The following is a 16,723-nucleotide window of genomic DNA, read 5'->3' as shown; positions in this document are numbered from 1 at the left end:
ATCCTGTTCTCGTTTTAATATATTTATTTGAAAGGGGATGTTTAATGAAAACTAATATTGGAACATTTTGAACCGACCTTACGTATATGTATCGTAGGTATTTTATACCATATGATTTTTATAGCTTCCTGTTACTGTATTTTCTATACGAAATAAAAATTATATTTGCCTATGAAGTACATTTTTTATTGTATTAACATTAAACCATAGAATAAGTTTACAAATTGAAATCGCCTATTTATCGATATCATAATCTATTATGGGTTATTTTTTTAATAAAAATATGTATTTTTGCAAGTGTACAACATGTTTCATAATAAAAAGCTATTTCGATTGACTATTTTATTATCATTCCACATACGTCGCATATCTTGTCCATTATCAAAGTAAGTAAAAAGCTATAAAACCCTGGTAATCATGACAGCAGTAATCGCTGGGTGGTGTTAGTTGGCGGGAGGTACCAACTAATAGATACCACGCAAGTGGTCATGGGTTCGAACCCGTCAACACACCAATGACTTTTGGATATGATGTGTATGAGAACTAACTATCAGTTGATCTAACGATCTAACTGTGAATGAAAACATGTTAATGAAACCTTGCATGCCTAAAAAATTGTAAATTTCTTGAGGGCATGCAAAGTCCCCAACGCTAACTTGGCCAGCGTGGTGGACTCAAGGCCTAACCCCTGTCTCGTTCGGGAGGAAGCCTTGTCCAGCAGTGAGACAGTAATAGGGAAAACAAATAAATTTAATATGGGTAATAGAATATGTCATAGTTTCTGTACTTTTCAACACTAATTAGTATAATTATTTTAAACCAGCTGACCCGGCGAACTTCATGCCGCCAAATGGTTGATTCTTTAATTTAATGTATTTGTTTGCATATTTTCATGTTTTTATTTTTCTCTCCTTATGAACCATCCTCGAAATTAAAGGAATATTATAAAAAAAAAATTAGTGACTTCTTTGTAACTACTCTTCTTTTTAGGTATAACGAAGTAAAGCAGTCTGCACTCAACACATTGAATAATTACAGCTACATGTTCTTTTCTTGCGTCTATTCTCCAATGCCTAATCAACAGTAAGTACAGTACTAGCTGAAAATAGTAACTTATGTGTAGTATGAAATAATCATCTTTTGAGCTAAGTACCCAGACGTCCCTATTTTTAATTTTCCTTCCGGACTTCAAAATATACTATCAATGTCGCAGATCTTCATCGTCAGGCTGCTATTACAAGCATGTGAAGTAGGTAATGTCATTTTAAAAGACTCTCTGGATATAGTTCGTTCGTAGTTCTTAGACATTGAAATAGGTATATAGGCGTTACAAAGATTTTTTTATATTTTAGTTATCTGATGGAGGACCTGAAGCGCTTCGTGAATTACCCTTCAAAAACTACGGTGGGGCTTGGCCCAAAATTTACAAATAACAAAAAGTTTTTTGCAAACATGTTAACCACTTTCGCTTTTAAAGAAATGCTAGCAAGAGATGAAGAAGAGTTGAGAAGGGCTTTAATTAAAAAGATACAATATTGCGGGAAAGTCACAATAGACAAGAATATGTTACCGGAATTCTATGATCGAGAAATTGATCAAACAAAATTATAATATTAAAAGTCATTAAAATTCTTAAAAAGAAGAAATTAATTTAAGAAACTATTTATGTCGTCCTGGCTAATCGCTCCCCATTCCAACAGGGGCGGTACCGCCCCTTGGTAGGCGCTGTAGCTATCGTGGGGGATACTAACAGGTGCATATAAAATGGGGGGCGTTACCTAAATGAGGCGATCGATTCCTATCAGCTATTTAAAAAAAACTAAACAAAATATTTCTTAAATAATAAACAGGTTTTTCAGGGGTTCAGAATTTTAAAGGTATCATACGATACCATGTTTAGTCTGAGTTGTGTTGTGATGTGCGCGCTGTGGTCACATGGCAAAAAATTAATTATTTTGTACTGTTTTTCAAATTCGGCCCGTACTCTTGGAGATTAGCGTGCACGAACAGAAAACCAGACAGTTCTTTGTTTATATTCTAACTCTGTTAATTTTTTTGATCGAGTTTTAAATTCCATTACGAGTTAAAGCATGCAATATGTTATAGGAAGTTACCAGATATGAGAATAAATTACATTAACAGTAAATTATTAAGTGAGAAGTGCACTTACTTTATAATAACTTTCACATAAAATATTTAGTGCCATAAGCATGTATAAATGATGATTCTTACAATTTTATTTAATAATATAATATATCTCTATGTAGAATAGCAACATTGTTTTAATTATTTAATTCATTCATTCGAACTGTCAGTGTCAATGTCAATTTTTATTCTGTATCAATGACAAAGATATTGTGAGCAGGTAGCTAAAATACGGTATCCAAATTAGTTCAAAAAGATCTAATAAGTACTTAAAATTTGTTCATTTCATGTTTGATAATAATTTAACTGAATATTCTATATTGTGACGACGTAATAAATAAGATATTTGCTGCTGGTTATAATAATAAAAGTTGTTTTGATACCATTGCTGTTGCATGAGAACTGATAACTTTGATAACGTCTGCAAATACCTCACCTAATTTGTAACTTGGTGTGGCAAAAATATAAGTTGTGGTTAGTAATTTCATCATATCATTTTTAAGTGTATCTATTTGTGATGCTTAGTTTTTAGATATATTACATAACATAACTTCCTAAAACAACTGTTTAGCCTTCAGTTATGTATCGACATTTGATTAAACCCTATATAGAGCTCAAGGCCTCTCTTAGGTCAAAATTGCGCCATATCCGTATTGTTTATTTTATTTTATTTTGCAGTATTCTAGCCAAATTATTCAATTCTGACAAATGATATCAGTTATTACTTTTTATTGTGAAATATTTAATTAATTATAGGCACCCCAGCATTTACTTACTTGTTTCTAACTGATTGTTTATATAAATAGCCATTGAGTTAGATGACATGTCCATATTATTATTTAGGATGATGACTTTTATTGAGTAGGCCAGGTATTGTTATGGTTACAAAAGCCCAAACATAATATATGTTTGGGCTTGACTACTAGACTAGTTTGAATTTAACAAATTCACACCTCTCTTCATCAGATACCAGTGTCTTTAAGGATATACTGCATGCCGGGTATCATGAAACAATAAAATTTTATAGAAAACAAGACTAGTCATAGGTAAACACATTGTTCATTTGTTATTTTTTCTTGGAATTGATTATTTGAAATACCCAAGTACATAATATTATATAATCTAGTACCAGTAGCTTCTCTGTTTTAATTAAAAATCCATTTTATATTTTTAGAATCAACTAAAATGGCTTCGATACCAGAAGATCTTAAATGTATTGTTGAGACAAAAGATGGCCCAATCTGTGGATATGTTGACAAAAGAGATGAGGGTTCTTACTATACTTTCAAAAGTATTCCTTATGCTAAACCTCCTGTTGGCAGCTTGAGATTCTTGGTAAGTTAAATGTACATCTTTACTGATATCCAAACATTGCACAGGACAACAATGTTGTAATTAAAATCATTTGAATAATGTGGAGACAAGTTATCCTGTAGTACCTGTAGAAGAGCAACAGGTTAGGGATGATTTATCAACAGGTGTCTATATGATTAGAAATAAAAAATCTTAACCATCATTTTAATTTATTTTATGTCAGTGTTGTTGGCCAGAGCAGAGCTGACTGAATATCATGAGGAATTCTGTTAAGCATCCTTAGCCACCATTGAATTTTGAAGACAGAATTGGCAACAGAGCAACAGAGACAGGTTTTATTAATTGAAATGTGAAGTTCTTAATATATTGAATGAAAGTGGCTAATCTTCATCATATGAAATTATGTTTTGTAATAACCTAGCTCTCAATTATTTATTATGCTTGTTCACAGTCAATTTTATATTTTTTTCATAGAGAGAATATTGTTTGTTTGTATGGCAGAGCATTTTAAAAGCCATAGTGGACTTTATTGATTTTGTTGAAAAGTGTCTCTAAGGCACACTAGTTTATTGAGTTGAGCATTTTGTTTAACCAACTTAGTTTGCTAATGTGCTGTTACATTTAATATTATTTGAAGAATTTTCTGCATAAGATATCATAGAAACATAAACTAAAAATATTTATAGTTTTTATAAATTATTTTTAAATTTATTAATCCCAGTAATGATTAAGCTGTAGTATTTTATAAGTCATACTTTTAGTGATGTCATTTTTATAATTAGTCATTCTTCAAATATTCTTTTATGTATTAGAGCACAATACTATTGCAGGTCTGGATTTTAGCTTATAAAGTTTGTTTTTTTAACTTAATAACTGCATGTATATTCATGATAGAGTTTAATAGAGTTACAACCAATGATGCATGTTAGCTAGGTTTCATGTAGGTAAGTTTAGTGCTGATTGCTGTGGTAAGTGCCTTGTAGAATTTTAGAGGAAATTAAATAGGTATTCAAGGCCAGACTTACATAAAAAAAATGTTAATAATAAAATATTGGTTTTACAGCCACCCTCTCCCATTCAACCTTGGAAAGATGTCTTGAATTGCACCAAGGATGCACCTTTGCCTATATGTTCTTCAATCAACAAAGAGATAACTGGATCAGAAGATTGCCTCTATATTGAAGTTTCCACACCAAATATAAAGCCTAAGGAACTAATGCCGGTTATGTTTTGGATAGGAAGCTATAGCTTCGCCTTCTATATCGATAACATATTTGATCCAGCTTTAGTCAATGATCAAGAAGTTGTATTTGTAAGATGTGGGTTTCGATTAGGACCCTTTGGTTTTCTTTCTATAAATGACTACACAGCACCCGGAAATTGTGGATTAAAAGATTTGATTATGGCCTTAAAATGGATTCAACGAAATATAAGCGTGTTTGGAGGGGACCCGAATAATGTGACGATATTCGGAAAATCTACTGGTGGAGCTATAGTTCATTATATGATGCTCTCACCGATGGCCACGGGGCTTTTTCACAAAGCTATAATCAAAAGTGCAAGTGCTTTGAACAATTGGTCCTTAGCAAAAAATCCATGTCAACCAGTAGTGGAACTAGCTAAATATTTAGGCATAGAAAAATCTTCGAAAGTGGAGATAGTGGAAGAACTACGTTCTATTCCTGCGTTAGATATCATGACTGCATTTAAAAAGATGTCAGTGGAGCATAAAGCAGTCAACAGTGATGTTATTGATGCTATTTTTAAACCATGCATAGAGGTAGACTTAGAAGGTCAACCTGCATTTATTACCAAAAGTCCACTGTTGATTATGAAGTCTGGCAATTATAATAAAGTGCCCCTTGTAATTGGTAGTAATAATATTGAAGGCGCTTCTCTGCAATTTATGAATAAAGATTATGCGGATTTCGAAAAGATTAACGAAAATGTTTGTCTCCTTGTACCAAGATCGTTAGCAGGCGAAGATAAATTGTCGAAAAATATAGGCCACCAACTACTAAAATTTTATTTGGGTGGTGAGGAGCACTTAAGAGAGGATACCAGAACACAATACTTGCAACTAATTAGCGACTATTATTTTTCATATTATGTTAATAAAACTATAAGACTCCACTCTCAAGTTGCACCCGAATGCCCAATCTATTACTATATTGTTAACTACGCTGGTGAATGGTCGTTGCCAAAAGATGTAGAATTCGTCGATTTTATTGGGCATTGCGCAGAAATTCCTTTCGTGTTTGGTATAAAAATGCCAGATATTTCCAAAGGCAGTAGAGATTCTGTAACCACGACCAAAAGAATAGTGAAAATGTGGACCAATTTCGCTAAAACTGGGTAAATATGATTTTATTTGTATAATTTCGAGGTGAAATCTGTGTAAACTATTACAAAACGAATACCATATTTTATGGTTTTATAGATTTTTTGCATAAAGGCACATGTCCAAAAACAGACCTAGTCGCAGAACTGCTTATTCGTAAAAGGTCTCATTCTTAACATTCCTCACTCTGCAAAAATGTTAAGTATGTACTTTGGACTCGTTCGCAAATAGATTTATTCTTAAAACACCCTATTTTCTTTAGTGTTACGTGTTGTAAAATAAAAGTCAAAAATCGTTATTTGTCATAATATAATCCTATTATCCTATATATATTAATTTATAATATATGTTCAAAACCGAATGCAGATTTTTTTGCGAAAAAGTCCAGCCATTATTTTGTGCGTGGGCAGGTAGAACTATTTTGTGTCTACTATAAAACTTGAAATTTTAATATAGGAATAAAAAAATAATGAAACTATTATTTATGAGCAGAGTATAATTGGGCATTTATATTTTGTTCCAGAAATCCAACACCTGACGCTGATGACCCTTTACTACAAATAACTTGGGATCCTGTTGAAAATCAAGACAAATTAAATTATTTAAGTATAGGGACTGAACTTACTAAGGGCAGAAATCCTTTCTATGAAAGAATGAAATTTTGGGACAAACTGCACAAAGAACATAAATTCTTAAGAGCTCTGGTATACTTCAATGACATTGGAGTATCTTGGTAAATTTTGTTATACATTACCTAGATTGTAGGTTTCTACGAAATAATATGTTAATTGAAAATATATGAGGTTACTTATAATTATGTAGAATATTTATTTATTGACTAAGACTAACCATTCACAATGTCAACCATGATTAAAAAAACACCTAACTAATATAGGATCCAACCATACCTGTCTTCCTTAACTCTGTGGCGCATTCGATAGTGCATGAGCGTAGAGGTCTCTGGCTCGAATTCTAGGTCGGGCCAAAGAAGTATTTTCTAATCTTTTCTGTCAAGAATTTCTTTTAAATTAAGAATTTAAGGTTGAAGGCCTCTGCTGGAGTAGATTTAGTCGTCCCAACGGGCTACGAGAGTAAAGGGATAGATAGTGTACCTACCTACCTCATTATTGTGCACACTGCATCTGGACTGAAAACAGAGTCCTTGGCTGGTTTCAATAAAAATGGATTCCATAGCCGAATATCGACCTGGAGCCAAATATAAAATCAAATTAGTAAGCGCCGCTTAAGAACGTCGGCGTTTTATTAATCCTTTTCCAGCGCGGAAGCCATGAAGAATCATCCGCGTTCACGTTTATTTTAACGACAAGGAGTCATAGACAACTTTTAAAATTTACAGAGTGAAAAATAAAATAACATTTTTGTGTTGGTACCAATCTGTAATACATTATGAAATGATAATTTTTCACATAACAATATACAAGTTTATTATTTTAGTAACAAAAGCTTGAAGGCCAACATAATACATAATCTTTACTACAAAATAAATGAACTAGATACGCCATTATCTACAGTAAAAAAATAAGAAGGCGAGTTCCTTTGTTAATAACATAAATTAATAAAATCACCTTACACATAATGGGTGCAAAATATAATTACATACACAATGATGTTGTAGGTCGATCAGAAAACAGTAAATTCAACGAAGTTGTAGGGTCTACCCACTTCTGTATACACATAGTATCTGAAAAAAGAAAATTTTTCGTCACCATACGAGAAATTATTATCAACTTCATGTCCAAGTCAAAGTATTCTTAAATTTTTACGTTTCACAATATGATTACTTTACATAATTTATATAAATGTCTAGGTGGTCGCCGTGTGCGAGTCATGACAATCTAAGGAATTACAACAGAGCAAGTTAAAAAAATATATTTAAATCGGTTAAAATATTTTTAAGTATATAAAACAGTAAATGACAAAAAAATGCAATAAAAAATGTTATAATAACATTATATAAATATACTGTTAACATTAGTGATACACAAGGACTTATTCAATTCAAAATATGTAGCAACTTTTTACTTGCTTAATCGAAACTGAAAACAAATTAATGCACATGCAACTTTATTCCAATTAACAACACGGCTACCGTTGTTCTAAAATAGGTTATTTCATATTAATTCTCGTAACTGATCACGTGTTATATTTAAACGTATTATTGCAATGCGTCATTAGACATTTATATAATCAATAAAATAATAACTAGTAACAATATCTACAATTTTATCTACAGAATTTGTATTTAAAATTATTATTATTTAATCATGAAACATTACTCGAAGGCACTAATCAAAGGAAAGAGAATCTCAATGCGCTTATTATTGTGAATACAAAAAGTAGGTACCTACAGGCTGATCTATTGTAAAAAAAACTGACAAAATTAAAGTGCATTGGCTTCTAAAAAGACCTCGGTTGTTTAATCTTTACTTATGTCGAATTTGTTTTGTTAGACGAGCATAAATGAAACCTAGGTTTGCTTTGACAATCCATGTGAAAGGAATTTAAGAGATCTTTAAAATTATTGACATTTAAGCCTAATTATTAATGTCTCTTAAAGCTGCGATAATTATAAAGGACTGTACACTCTGTACAGGCAGGCACCGTAGATTACAACTATTATTCCTCGTCGACGAACATAAATCAATAATGTACTAGCAGGGTAATCGGACCGCGGTACGTGACGGTCTAGAACTTACTTAAGAAGTGACACACAATTCCAATGAGGCAGAAAACGCCCTGTGTTATACGAGGTATTCTCGTAGTTTTGCCTTCGAAGTTGAATTAAAAGTATAAAAGCAGTAAGTTTTTTAAAATTGTAAGCGACATAGGTAAAACCTCACTGTATGTAAATACAAAGGTATATTTATAGTATGTCGAAGTAGGATCAATTCACACGTACTAATAAAATATTGTTTTACATAGAAACGCGAAAAATCAGATCTAGGATAAAGTGTAAGAATAAAATAAGTAAATAGACCAGCGGTATAAGCATTACGCAAATTGTTAAGGGTTAAAACACAAGATAACACCTATGACCTCTTGAAGTCATATGTCATGTGTGTATTCGAAATAATGATAACTTGCCTAATCCGTTAACAATTGAACACCGGAGAAATCTTTAAATACAGGTATTTCAAGGGATGCGAAGTTCCACACTTGCAGTTATGCAGATTGGTGGACAGAATTGGCTAAATTTATTTAAATTTTATTATCGCCTTACAAGAAGTAATTTATTTTCAAAATTGCTTTATTCTGTGATGTCATGAGATAAATAAATAATAGATATAGAATTAAAGTGGACATAATAACTCAAAGCATTTAGATGAAGAAAGATTTGTTATTTCTAGTGTAAAAGATATAGTTTAGTAGTAATAGCAGTGTCGTGGAAACAATTCCGTATTCGTACACGATAACCCAATGATCTGCGAAACTAAGCGCTTTTTTTCATGTAACAAAGGTTAATTGCTTATACACGCAAAACATGATTGTGTCCTGCAAAATAGTCTTACGGTAATTTACCCAATCGGGCTACATAATATATTTATCGATATATTATACATATTTTCGGTTACATTATATTTTCACATAATAGCATTTTTTTTATACTTTATACAAGTAAAATATTTATTGCCGTAACTAAACAGAAAAGCTGGTGAAGTATTAAATTTTTTAAGTTTTCAATAGCAGTCTAAAACCTTTTCCAGTCTAATCTAGTGCTCTGGACCAGCTCGTAAGCCAATAATGATTGCATGTTAAATTCTTTCTTCCACAATGTTGAAATTTTAAATTATTTAACTCGAACGCTCTCACTCTTTAATATAAACAAAAAAAGCCTGTGACGTATAACCAAGCAATTTCTAAAAAACATTTTTGACATTTCATAAAGCATAGCTAATTTCATTTAATCGTCAATTAACTGGTACCCTTGGCAATACATCATAATATATTTCATGGTTTGTGGTTATTCATAAACCTTAATAAAATATATAAATTGAGATGTCAATTACAATAATGGTTTAGGGAAAGCTTTAAAAAGCTAATGTTTAAAAAACTGTGAAAACACATATATGTTGTATTCAACATTAATATTGTCTCGCAAGACACTGTGGTAAAAAATAGGTGGCATATAGCTGATCCAGGTTGTATAATATGTATTCTATATTCTATACTTATATTATCCAAAAATCTGTTGATGATAGTTCTTGATAATTTTGAAGTATAAGTGAAATATTTCAATAATAATTAGCTTCATGTAAAATAAAATATAAGGTACTATTTTTAAAACTAATAATAATTATGATTATCGCATTGTAATGTATATTTACATCTAGATATTATATTTTAAGACACAGCATATAGATAGAAACTGATCAAGGCATTTTACATAATTATTCAATAATCAGAATATTAACATAATCCATGGAACTACCTTTAATACTACATGCAACGATAATGGACTTCACATTTGATGTAAAGTTATATAAAACTATCAATAAGTTTTAAACTGCTATACATGAAAGTTGCCTAATCACAATTTTTTAACTTGTCTAATAATATTAAAATAATAAACAATACATATTATCACAAACAAGTACTCACTGCACAGTCAGCATCAATACAAAGTAGCAATATAAGCCTACGTTAGAATTGGAAGCCACCCATTGGAACCGACTGATCCGTGTTAAACTGATATTGATCTGTTGTAGACGACACTGCAGGTGCAAGTCTACCATCCTCTTCTTCAGATCCAAAGTAGTTCTCAATAATCTCAAAAGACTTTTGATAGATATCAAGATTTTCATGTGATTGAAGAAATTCAATTTTATCCAAACCTGAAAACAAAAATATCGTGTAGGAATATGTATGCAAGTAGACACTTTAGATGTGGTTCATATCTGTTGCAAAGTTTCCACTTACAAATACTTTAGCAATGTTTGTGGCCATAGTACTCTACAGGCATTGATGATACAGATAACATATTCAATAAATCTCAACAACAGTTCAACTATATCCTGCTTCAGAAATAGTTTTGGAGTGAGGGGATGTACGGGACAAGCGCCGCCCCAATTTTTTTTTTTCTTGTCAGCGATTCTTATTTCTTTCAGGCGACCACCAATGGAGTGGATTTAACAATGAAGCCGTATGTATGATGATCCCTCACATATTTGAGCAACAGTCAAAGTGTTTGTCCAACCTTCCACATAATATATGGAGAGCTAGTTCGTGCATGCCGATCGGTAGAATAGTGTTAAGTTGTGAACTGAACCATAAGATCGGCCATAGATGTTGGCCGTGGACAATGATGTGTGTTGTGAGATCCTGTTTAATTAGATCGCGGGTAGAAACAGGTTGGACAAGATTGGAGTGTTGGACTGTTGGTCAAATGTGTAGAGCTAGCATGGAATAATATAACAAACAAACAAAATACTTACCGAAGCATTCTTCAATAGCTACTGCATAAGGATTATCACGTTGGTCTGATTGTTGCCCAGCCTTTAATATATTGTCTAAACCATTAAGAGCAACTTGAACGGTCTTCGCGTCAGTTAAAGTTAGTAAGTCACATAGAGGTGGTATACAACCTTGTTCCACTAAATACCTAAAATGAAATATATAAAAAATTAAGAAAAAGTTACATTATTTTAACACAAATAAAAAATGGTAATATTGGCACCTAATTTGGGTATGAGTGCCTCCACTTGTCGCATTAGTAATAGCCCACGCAGCTTCTTTCCTCGTTTTAAATTCAGCTTGCCTTAAAATTTCAATGAGAGCTGGGAAGATATTGGCATCGATTACTGCCTGAAAATTCAAAAATACAAACATTAATTATCGTATTGTCAGTATTCGGACAGTATATAGAGGTGGTATGACGTTTATCAGAAAAAAAATATACAGAAATGCTCTTATATCAATTAAAATTTACATTCTTAACCACTTCCTTTAACAACTCACTTGAATCTGTGCAGCATTGCCGGCAGTTATATTCGACAAAGTCCAGCAAGCCTCCTTCCTCAATGCCTCTGTGTTGGAGCGCAGAAGCCCATGCAAATTCGGCAGTGGGTTACAATTGAGTACAGCTTGTGTCTGTTGGTCATTGCCGGTGACAATGTTACCCACTGCCCGCAATGCCGCCGAAACGACCGTTGATTTGTTATGCCTACAAATTACAACATTGTGATAAGTATTTTTAACACGTTCCCTGCCCGCGACGCGTATGTGCGTTCTACAAAACGCACATACGCGTCAGGGGCAGCGAACGTGTTAATGCATGTGACTGTATACATTGGACTGATTTTCAAGTTTTTTCCTTACATAAGTAATTCAACAAGTCTTCTACAAACACCAGCATCTATGACAGCTTGAATCTTCTCATTTGGTCCGTCCGACAAATAAGATAAAGCCCAACAAGCGTCGCTTAATACATCTGCATCGGTGTGATGTAACAATCGCGCTAGCACAGGGATCCCTGAAAATAACAGTTACCATGTGTAAAAGACTGGTATTTCTGTGTTTGTATAATAAAAAATATAAATTTAACCCATTAATGTCCCACTGCTGGGCAAGGGTCTCCTCCCGTAATGAGGGAGGGGTTAGGCCTTGAGTCCACCACGCTGGCCAAGTGCGGGTTGGGGACTTTGCATGCCCTCAGTAAATGTTTTAAACAAATTTTAGGCATGCAAGGTTTCCTCACGATGTCTTCCTTCACCGTTGGAGCATGTGATAATTATTTCTAATACACACATAACTTCGAAAAGTCATTGGTGTGTTGCCTCGGGTTCGAACCTGCGACCACTTGCGTGGGAGGTGTCAACTTATACCACTCGGCTATCACCGCTCTTCTGTGTTTGTAGCATTAAAAAATATTAAATGAATACAATAACAAATTGGACTTGCCTGGGGCAACAGCTTCGAAGTTTGTAGGAGGATTTTTACCTCTACACAAATTTGAAAGAGTCCAAACAGCATTCTTAGTCATAGATAACCTTGTATACTTATTTAATATCCTAAAACAATAAAAAAAATGTTAATATGTCATGTGAAATACACTTCGAGATTCCTCTAGATGGTTGGAGTGCTGAAAGTAGAACAAAATGTTTATAATAAGTTCTATCTTCCCACACATATAAATTGTGACAACATACATACATTGGTGTTGATTGGTATCAAGTTTGCTAGATTGCATATAAAAATAAAAAAATTGCGTTAGGTATTACTGTAGCATATCATCCATAATATACATGAATGTACATATATCCCATTGTATACTTATACATATATATTGTACTACCCAATAACTAAGAAGATTTAATATTTTAAATATTAAATCTTTTCATGTCTAATATTTACTGAAACTTTGGTTATTTCTGCTTTATTGAAATCACACACATGAACATAATATAATGCTAATGTGTAAGTATTTACGAACCTAAATTCCTGGTTACAAATTCAGAAGTCCCAATAATTAGAATGATGGATGAATTTACATACAGTGTCTAAACATTGTGGTATCACAAATTCCTTTGCTACAGAGTAGCCCACATAAATCCTCTCTTACAAAAGTAATAGTTGTAACTGATTCAAGTGACATTTAAATACACTTCATAACAAGTTATTTTACCTTTTCATTTCCAACACACAAAAAAAACAAGCCACAAATTATATGATAGTACTTATGACTGCTAAAATCAATATTTCTCAGAAAACCAAGGTAAAAACTATATCACAGTGTATTTAAGTAAGTCTGGATGACAGGTAAATGGGGGATAGACAATAACCAAATACCCTTGTATATTGTACATTAGGAATACTTACTCTAGTAGGGGCATGAGGATCCCTGCAGCAAGTACTGTATCACGACAGCGCGGTGAGTCGCCAGCGACATTGCCGAGCGCCCACACGGCCTGCTCGCGAACATCGTCACTACCACCTCCCGCAACAAGCCCCACCAGCACTGGCACTGCTCCACACTCCAGCACAACGCGCGTCTGTTCTGATGACCCTGATGCTATATTTGTCAGAGCCCATGCTGCTTCAAACTAGAAATAAATGCAACACTTGCATCACACCAACATGTACTTGAGATGTGAAAGTAACAATAAACAGAGGTTAGTCAAATTATGACCATTTAATAGAATTTTATAATTTGTTAACAGTAGAATGATTGAAGGCATTAACAAAACTGATAACCTATACATCTCATCAAAAAAAATTTAGGTAAACTAAATAGCAAAACAATAAACAATGTGGTCAAATTACAAATGTTTACCTGTAAAGTTGGATTAGTACTATTGGTCAAAAATTCGACAAATTTAGGAACTATTCCAGTCCGTATCACTTCATCAATTGGTGGATTAGGCTCTTGGCTCAAAAGTTTACGAAATTTTTGTGTTGCCATAACTTGGTCCTGGGGGTTGTCTCCATATAGGGCGGCAACCATTGCTGGTGTGATATCATCTGATGGTGATATATTGATGTCATCCTAAAACATAGCAATTTATACTTCATGAATAACCCATTATGATACATAAGTAATTTAGGTCTCTATGGGAGTTAGCAAGAAACATACAATAATAGAAAATAGCTTGTTGCTAGATACTACCACCAAACTCAAGCATAGAATATGGAAAATCATTTAAGACTTTACACATCAAGGTTTCATATATCAATTATTTGATGTGGGAAAGAAGTGTGGGAAATACAAGGTGCTTTTACAAGTCAAACAGGTATTTCCAGACAGTATTCCATACCTGTAGTGCAATTTCTGGAGCATTTGGTGCTGGAAGATTAACATTTCGTCTTTTAAATAATTGTTGTTCCCTTTTTTGTTTCCTTAGCTGTACACCTTCTTCTTCTCTGCGGCGGCGCAACTCATCTGCGCTCAAGCCAGCATTCTTGTAACGATGTTTGTGTCCACCAGACATCTTAGAAACATTATATTCATTCATTAATTATATGTGGTAGATAGTATCAAATTGTTAGATTATTATAAATCCTTTGTTAGTTACAAAGTATATGAAGGTTACCTCAATAACCAAAAACTTGATCAAAAAAGTTTTTGTATGGCTGTACATCCTTATGAGTAGTGCAATTTTATCATAATAATTATTATCTCATTAAGAACACAAACACCCTTAAACAAAGTTTCTTCTACATTTTCATTGAATTGTGTTTTTGTTCATTAAAAAGAAGAGTAGAATAAAAACATACACACAGACTTATATCTATAATGTGCATAAATGGATAAATTCTAAATATGTTTAGATCATACCTTAATTATAAATAGGACGCAAAGATGACGTGATTTCTTTACTACTTGAGCTATTACTACTTACAACTTAGACTATGAGACCTAAAACTTAGAACTTCAAAGTCACTTAGGGTTTTCAATAACAATCTTATTCTATCACAACTTCAGAATACATTTTCCAAAATATGGATTACAATAAAAGTGACATAATTTATATACGCCTAAGCTACAAACGATCAAAAATAATTATCTTGCAATGATGGAAGAATCCAAGCAAAATTGAAAGCAAAGTCGTCGACTTATTGAGGAAAATGCACGAAATGTCATTTTTGTCAAAGGTATAATTAGCAAAGGTACTTACAATTTTAGGAACCAGGTGAGTGAAAAATAAAGAAAATTAATAAATTTCGTAAATCAATCCACCATCGATTATTTAAAAAAAAATATAAGATATTGTAGGTACTAAAATATCATCGAATCGGACAGATGAGACAGAACGTACGATCACGTCACATCACAGATAATATAACATAGCAATCATTCACAGATTATGTATGCGAAAAATATGAAGTCTTTAAAGTAAGAATTCTGGATAGTACAATAACTGAGTTTTCTCAACTCTTCCATTCGACAAAAACCGAGATCTTGGTATTGCAGCTAAGAAGTAAATTGTAGCTTTAATAATTTAGTTTATCAGCATTCAACTGGGGAAATATAACATACCAAAGGACAAGACAGTGGCGCCTTCGAACCTACTGCCTTTTCAGAGATAATCTGGTTATATTACCTTCTGATAAATAGGTATCGTTTTCTCATTTTTTTTTACATTGATATATCCCAGGCTATGTTCATGTTCTGTAAGTTTTCTCCCTTTCAAAAAATCCCGCGAATCCCACATCTGTAATTCTATAAAACTCTATCCCGCAAAGCCGAGATTTGGGTATTCCGAGGTTGGAAGTCCTGCTAATACATATTATCACAGAAGCTTTGAAAAGACTCCCTGTTTCTGAAAAATCCGAAAAACCACCAAGGTCAGACAAAACAATACCTAATCAACAGTCAGGTAGGTACTCAGTTAACAGATTGTTAGCAGGGTGGTCATATCTGGTAGGATCCTGCGCTCTTGTCCGTTTTAGGTCATTAACAAATTTACCTCTTGGCTGGTTAGGTAAAGTTTTAGAAATTCGGTAGGGATTAGCAGTATTAGAAATATCACAATTTTAGCTAGCTGATGGTAAATCAAATTGGTAGTATACATACTCATTAGGATTATGATACCAATGAATTTAATTCTATAATTTGTGATTAAAACAAATTATTTTAGCAGTATCGTATTATAAAGAAATTAGTACTTATAGTACATCATAGGAATTTGGACAGGTAAATTTGTTGTAGGTAATATTATCTAGAATTTGAACACTTTTTGATTGTTTACTTTACGATCGGATCGTACAACGTCTGATAAACTACTGGTAGGCTCCGTTCAGCCGAAACAAACATTGGCCAATGAATTGTAAATATTATTATTGTTATTTATTAGCGGGCATGCAGTTCTATGATCAACTGGTTAATGCCTGTATCCTGGTAATTCACTATGTTGTAATCATTCATAAAATAAATGTATCAGAAAGGAAGAAAAAAATGTTTTTACT

At 32.9% G+C, this 16,723-nt stretch overlaps 2 protein-coding genes across 3 annotated transcripts; one reads left to right on the top strand and one right to left on the bottom strand.

The window, feature by feature from the left end:
* The first annotated feature begins 223 nt into the window (after positions 1-223).
* Positions 224-6,617, top strand: LOC142973669 (juvenile hormone esterase-like). Of its 2 annotated transcripts, XM_076115614.1 has the most exons (7): positions 224-386; positions 991-1,083; positions 1,353-2,619; positions 3,112-3,191; positions 3,320-3,480; positions 4,523-5,814; positions 6,324-6,617. In XM_076115614.1, exons 5-7 carry the CDS (start codon positions 3,331-3,333, stop codon positions 6,535-6,537), a joined length of 1,656 nt encoding a protein of 551 aa, XP_075971729.1. In that variant the 5' UTR covers positions 224-386; positions 991-1,083; positions 1,353-2,619; positions 3,112-3,191; positions 3,320-3,330; the 3' UTR covers positions 6,538-6,617. The 2 variants fall into 2 exon arrangements, with proteins under 2 accessions (XP_075971729.1, XP_075971731.1); XM_076115616.1 differs by lacking the exon at positions 3,112-3,191.
* Positions 6,618-7,165: 548 nt separating this feature from the next.
* On the bottom strand, positions 7,166-15,590 carry Kap-alpha1 (karyopherin alpha1). Its single transcript, XM_076115617.1, has 11 exons — positions 15,433-15,590; positions 14,572-14,745; positions 14,091-14,303; positions 13,637-13,860; positions 12,719-12,828; positions 12,137-12,290; positions 11,777-11,981; positions 11,496-11,623; positions 11,254-11,420; positions 10,421-10,653; positions 7,166-7,502 (listed from the first exon to the last, which is right to left on the bottom strand). Exons 2-10 carry the CDS (start codon positions 14,743-14,745, stop codon positions 10,463-10,465), a joined length of 1,566 nt encoding a protein of 521 aa, XP_075971732.1. The 5' UTR covers positions 15,433-15,590; the 3' UTR covers positions 7,166-7,502; positions 10,421-10,462.
* Between the last annotated feature and the right edge of the window lie 1,133 nt (positions 15,591-16,723).

The sequence above is a fragment of the Anticarsia gemmatalis genome, chromosome 6 (assembly GCF_050436995.1).
Source record: "Anticarsia gemmatalis isolate Benzon Research Colony breed Stoneville strain chromosome 6, ilAntGemm2 primary, whole genome shotgun sequence".
Taxonomy (NCBI): domain Eukaryota; kingdom Metazoa; phylum Arthropoda; class Insecta; order Lepidoptera; family Erebidae; genus Anticarsia; species Anticarsia gemmatalis.
The sequence above is the reverse complement of the archived record's forward strand: the minus strand, read 5'-3'. Positions and strand labels throughout refer to the sequence as shown.